This window comes from Daphnia magna, linkage group LG7 (genome assembly GCF_020631705.1).
Source record: "Daphnia magna isolate NIES linkage group LG7, ASM2063170v1.1, whole genome shotgun sequence".
NCBI classification, from domain to species: domain Eukaryota; kingdom Metazoa; phylum Arthropoda; class Branchiopoda; order Diplostraca; family Daphniidae; genus Daphnia; species Daphnia magna.
The window spans coordinates 4,000,221-4,006,716 of NC_059188.1; the positions used below are offsets into that span (position 1 = coordinate 4,000,221).

At 39.6% G+C, this 6,496-nt stretch overlaps 1 protein-coding gene across 1 annotated transcript; it reads left to right on the forward strand.

Moving 5' to 3' along the window:
- Window positions 1-217: 217 nt before the first annotated feature.
- On the forward strand, window positions 218-6,248 carry LOC116926086. The gene is made up of 6 exons (XM_045176182.1): window positions 218-226; window positions 272-376; window positions 1,134-1,238; window positions 2,874-3,047; window positions 5,669-5,904; window positions 5,971-6,248. Exons 1-6 carry the CDS (start codon window positions 218-220, stop codon window positions 6,188-6,190), a joined length of 849 nt encoding a protein of 282 aa, XP_045032117.1. The 3' UTR covers window positions 6,191-6,248.
- Window positions 6,249-6,496: the final 248 nt, after the last annotated feature.

Sequence of the window (6,496 nt, forward strand, 5' to 3'; positions counted from 1 at the left end):
AGATCGCAGTCGCCACAGAGGCCACGAACGGTCACAATTGAGACAAACACAAACCTGAATCAGACGATAGCGCAAGGGCTACCGACCTTCTCAGCCAAGATGCTAGGCAAAAATCAAGAACCAATAGAGATATTGGGACTAATAGACTCTGGGAGTGACAGAACATTTATCAGGAAAAATCTGATAAATATCAAATAAATCTGATAGCAATAAACATATGCTGAAGGTAAACAATTTATTTCATTTAATTTAGTCTCTTTTGCTTTCCTAGATGACCTACACAAGCGAGGATCTCGAAAATGCGGTAGCAACATACTTCTCCGGTGATGGATCACATCGAAGCATCGCCAGCATGTTCGGCATTCCCAAAACGTCGGTAAATCGTCATCGTCGGTAGTCGACGATGATATCCGTCTGACTTTCGTCATCGGCGGTAAATCCATCGAAGCGCTCGACCTCACCCTCTCCATTGATCCGGATGGCTCCATTTCATCGAAACTCTACAAGAAACCCATGGAAGGTACCCAATTCGTTCATTGGGATTCCTACCATACGCTAGCATCGAGAAAAGCAATCCCATTCTCAACTCATTCGGTTGAAAAGGAATTGCACCTTTTACGAGGACTTCCGACGCGAAGCTATCGTCCTTTTAAAACGCTTCCGCAACCGCGGTTTCCCGTTTTCGGTTCTGCAAGCAGCCGCAAACAAGACCCTTCGGGTTTCAAGACTCCACCTCCTCCAAAAATCGCTACCCAAAAGTAACGAAGATAGAATGATCGTAGTTGTCGATTTCGATAAAAATTCCCACCGACAACTAAAATTAGAGATGAAACGATTTTACGAAAAATTATTATCGTCTCCGATCATCAAGGAAAGGGAAGTTTTGTACGGGTGTCCAATTCCGACGTTGCCGCCGCTAATTGCTTATTGCGCAGGCCCATCGCTGGGTTCAAAAATTGGACCCACGTACAAACTGGAACAACCCGTTTCCCCATTTTGAATTTTTTGGCACATAACTGAAATTCACATAATTGAAAATCGTATGAAATATTTGGTGTATATCACATAGCAATAAACATATGCTGAAGGTAAACAATTTATTTCATTTAATTTAGTCTCTTTTGCTTTCCTAGATGACCTACACAAGCGAGGATCTCGAAAATGCGGTAGCAACATACTTCTCCGGTGATGGATCACATCGAAGCATCGCCAGCATGTTCGGCATTCCCAAAACGTCGGTAAATCGTCATCGTCGGTAGTCGACGATGATATCCGTCTGACTTTCGTCATCGGCGGTAAATCCATCGAAGCGCTCGACCTCACCCTCTCCATTGATCCGGATGGCTCCATTTCATCGAAACTCTACAAGAAACCCATGGAAGGTACCCAATTCGTTCATTGGGATTCCTACCATACGCTAGCATCGAGAAAAGCAATCCCATTCTCAACTCATTCGGTTGAAAAGGAATTGCACCTTTTACGAGGACTTCCGACGCGAAGCTATCGTCCTTTTAAAACGCTTCCGCAACCGCGGTTTCCCGTTTTCGGTTCTGCAAGCAGCCGCAAACAAGACCCTTCGGGTTTCAAGACTCCACCTCCTCCAAAAATCGCTACCCAAAAGTAACGAAGATAGAATGATCGTAGTTGTCGATTTCGATAAAAATTCCCACCGACAACTAAAATTAGAGATGAAACGATTTTACGAAAAATTATTATCGTCTCCGATCATCAAGGAAAGGGAAGTTTTGTACGGGTGTCCAATTCCGACGTTGCCGCCGCTAATTGCTTATTGCGCAGGCCCATCGCTGGGTTCAAAAATTGGACCCACGTACAAACTGGAACAACCCGTTTCCCCATTTTGAATTTTTTGGCACTCCAATCCAATATTCCCCCACCGTTCAGCTCGGGACGCGGCTGATCACACCTGGAAGTAGCAGTTAGACGTCAGGGTACCGTTGTTCGCAACGTCGAAATAAACCTATTACGCATCCCTCCTGACGACTCCAATTCCCAAATTACCCTGCCATTATTCAATTTCGGGTTTGAAGCCTCATTTTTGGTCAAAATTTGGTTTTCCTCCTGTTTAACCCATTTTTTTCATCCAATCTGGTTTTCATTCCCATTTTCGAAATCATCGTACTTTTTGCTTCAATTTGAGTGGTAAACTTTGTCAAATTCGATTTATGTAAGGCCTGTTTTTTCACGTTTTACATGTCCAATTTTTTGATAAAAATCACCTCTCTTTTTGAAAATCCCACTTTTTTCCAAAAGTTTACACTTTGATTTCAATTTTAACTTACTTCGGATAGTCATTCCCCAATTTTGAGCACAGATTATGAATCGCCATTCTCTTGGCTTTCTTATCATGTGTCTCGTTTGGATATTACCATCCGTTTTACCCCCTCGTTCGGCCATTTTCCTGACCCATCGCTTTTTTACCCCGGGTTTTGCCATAAGGGCCTGTGTGTTTCCTTTAATCACCTTTTCGGGTACTTTTAATTGACTCACGCCATTGTTCTTGCCCTCATCTGAACCGCCTTTCTCTTAGCTTCATTTTGACATGTTTGTTTTTTACATCCCGTCATTTTATGAATTTTAAGCCTAAGATTTGCGATGCTCCCTGGCCACCAAGCGTGATTTCACGTTTACAGATGCGTGACCGCTTTTTAACCCTCGCACGACGTTTTCGCGGATATTTTCTGAATTATTATTCCATTCCACACCATAGGCCACCTTTGGTTTTGGAATAACTCGATTGGTTCAGATTTTAACCGCATAAATATATGGACCTTGTGCTCGATTTTGGTTTTTCCCATTTTAGAGCCACTTCTCATCACTCGATTTAATTTTTGAATGCGCCGTTTTGCATTTAGAATTTCCAAATGTTTATCAAAGATTACGAATTTTATGAGATAGATAGCTGCGAAACGGTCAACAAAAATATCGATTGCGTCTCTCTTTCTTCGTTGGACTGGTGCGAAGATCCTCCTGCACAAGAAAGTTCTTCATCTGAATCGAAACTTTATTTTCACGGATTTTCTGATATTGTAAGTTTGTTGTTGGACTACATTTTGCTTTCTTGGCAGCATATTTTTACAAATCTTTTTTAATGTTTGTCTAGACATGCATCCAATAGCAAAAAGAAGCCTCTTGCTTCGGTGCAACTAACTGAAGTTCATGCATCAAGATTGCCATCGGATTGTACGTGCTCTTCTCTGAACCCAATAAACGTAAGGTTTTTTTTTATTTATTTCTTTAATTTCTCTTAATATTTTATTAAAAATTCAAGAGTGGACACGCAATAATGGCAGAATTTGAAAAGAATATTTCACCAGTTACCATAGACAGGTTTATACAATTTCTGGGAAAAGAAGAACAGGGCGAGCTAGTTTCGAAAATGGTGGACCAGCTGAGTGATGTGGATAGGGTCAAGAACGATTTATGGAAAGACCTTATTCAAAGATATTTTGGATGCATCAGAGGCAACAATAGTTCTATTTCTTTGACATCATAAGCTATGCTTATTTTTGCACTTAGCAGCTCCTGCTGTATCCACATCCAGGCCTTCGTCAAACCTGTACTTCGGCCCCCTACCAACATGGTCCTTCGAAACAATTTATTTTCCAGTGGCAGAACATCAAAAAAACGTATACAACTACTTCCAGTCACTGTTGGACTCAGACGTCCGCAGTTATACCCTGTGGAAAAAGCTCGAGAATACCATCCCCAAAGGAGTATTCAGACGGCTGAGACTGCCGGAACCCTTCCCAGAGCAGAGAAAACCAGACTGCAAAAGACCGAAGCCGTACTCGAGTCCAGTACCAGAGGTGCAGAAGAGCGTACCGTTACTGAACCTCGAAGAGCAAAAGCAGCTGGAGGTAGTGTTGGCGACTATCTAAAGTTTTTAACGATATATCGATATTTTTAGATAAATGTTAGATAGTCGATATTTTTAGATATATCGTTGTATCGATACTTTCCAAGTAGTTTTTCCGATACTCAATAGATGGCGTATTGTCGAATACAAAAAATTAAGAATAGATCCATACCCATCGCTGGATTTGAACTCTGAACCTTTGTCATGCGATTGCTGTCTTCATCCACAGGGCTATTGAGAGGATAAACAAGTTTGCCATGCAAAGAACAATAATTTTGTTACCGAATATCGATATAAATTGCACAATACAAATCTGAACTGATCATCGTCTGCTTTTCTTAAGGCTAAACAGTATGTTACAAAGCTAGTTTTATCTATAATTTTATCGAATTTTACATCAAATTTTTTTATTTTTCAAGCTAAACGAAAAAATTAAGACGATTTCTAATTGCAAAATAGTCCAAACGCAAAGAACACGAAAAATAAATGTTAACACCCTATACGAAATAAAAGATGTGAATGGAGTGAGATTTGTACTTCGATACTCTGAATCCCAAATACTGTATGATTCCACAGAGCTATAGTTGCCTGCAATAATATTCAGTTTATGCTACAGTTAAAGTAAACTATATGAACGACAATCGATATAATTTTCCAAATAGAAAATCAAATAGAAAATAGTAAAAGTCAAACCTTCAAATTATCAACGATTACCACTGTCAAATCACCATTTTCCCAGACTAATGTGCAATAAAAAAAGTTATGTTGTTTATTGAGATCGAACACGGATCCTTGTTGTCATGGGCATCGTCTTATACCACTATGCCATTCAATTTGGTAACTGTTATGTAAGTTAAAAAGAATTAACTGTTGTTGGATAGTATCGATACAAAATGCAGACGAAAATCTAAAATTATCGTCGTCTGAAACACTATATTTGGCTGGATAGTAAATTTGTTTACTATTGATATCAGGGTTGCCACAGCAATGACTAATTCTTTTTAAATTAAATTAATTACTAATTCAAATTACAATAAGAAACATTAGAATTCCAAAAATATAGGTCAGTTATGCAACCGATTTATAAATTCCCGTCAAAAATCATTTAAGCAAGCTTTTCCCAACAATAAAATCGCTGCAAAATATTCTTCGTTCAGGTTTGAACCCAATACCTCTATATCAGTAGCCTTGTATTATACCACTGTGCCAATACTCTGAAAATTTCATACAGCACAACAATGACTTTGTTGTTGTTGGGTAGTATCGATACAAATTGCAGACGAAACTCTAAAATTATCGTCGTCTGTAACACTATATTTGGCTGGATAGCAAATTTGTTTAATATTGATATCAGGGTTGCCACCGCAATTACTAATTCTTTTTAAATTAAATTAATTTCTAATTCAAATTACAATAAGAAACATTATAATTCAAAAAGTATAGGTCTGTTGCGCAATCGATTTCTAAACTCCCATCAAAAAATATTTAAGCAAGCTTTTCCTAACAATAAAAACGCTGAAAAACATGCTTCGTTCAGGTTTGAACCCAATACCTCTGAATCGCTAGCCTTGTATTATACCACTATGCCAATAGAGCAGTAAAACATCCTACGTTGCACGTTCTCCACAAATGCGAAAATCTCATTTGTGTCCAAGTTGGTCTGCTGCGGCTGCAGCGTCTTATGGAGAAACCAACTTCTTCGTGTTAAAAAATAAGTTTTCATAAATATAATTAAGATTTTCCCCCTTTTCTTCCTAGCAGAGGGTACCCTATTCATTTTTTCATTTCAAGCAAGCTTTTAAGCTCACCTTTTCTGAAATTCTGGAGAACCGGAGGTATTTCGACGTTGCCGTTGTGCGGTTCGCCGAAATTGTTTTTTGCGACCCTGTGAGCCGTCATTGCCGACTGGATGTGTTAGACCAGAAGCTTTTCGAGGCGCTTCTAATCGATGCCAAGGAAACGGATGCCTGTTTGGACTTCATTCCCTTTGCTGGAGAAGTTTGGGAGCTAGGTGACTTTTACTACAGGTAAGTTTGTTATTTGCTTTGGATATATTTTTTTTTTCTTTTTATTGTCTTTTTCTCCCCATCTAGCACATATCCTGGCTACGCCCGTTATCGTGATCTCTATTCCCACAACTACGCGCGGCTTCTGTGGTGGATGGAGTCGGGTGAGGATGTTTACCATCCTCATTCGCGACGTTCGGATTTTTACCCCGAGATCATGTACTCTAGCGTGGAATCCCGACTGGAGGCTCGCTTGGAGGCGCTGGAGGCGCTGAATTCCTTGCGGTCGGAAGACGCCGCTAACTAATTCTGTGTATCCTGGTATTTTACATGAACTCTTTAATACATTTTGTTTTTTGAAAGAACTTTTTCTACTTTTGTTTTTTCTACCAGGCAATAAGCTAATTATACTCTAGACAATTAATAGGTTGAAAGGACAAGTTTTCTATAGGTTTTGCATCTCTAGTTCTTCCCTCCCGCGGTCTCCGGGTGGTAGACTGACCACATCGAGCTGTTTGTGAGCGGCTAAGCGTTCACTCAGTAGGTAAGATTTATAACTCAAAAATACTATTCCTATACTTATTACTAACATTACTATTATCATTTCATAGGG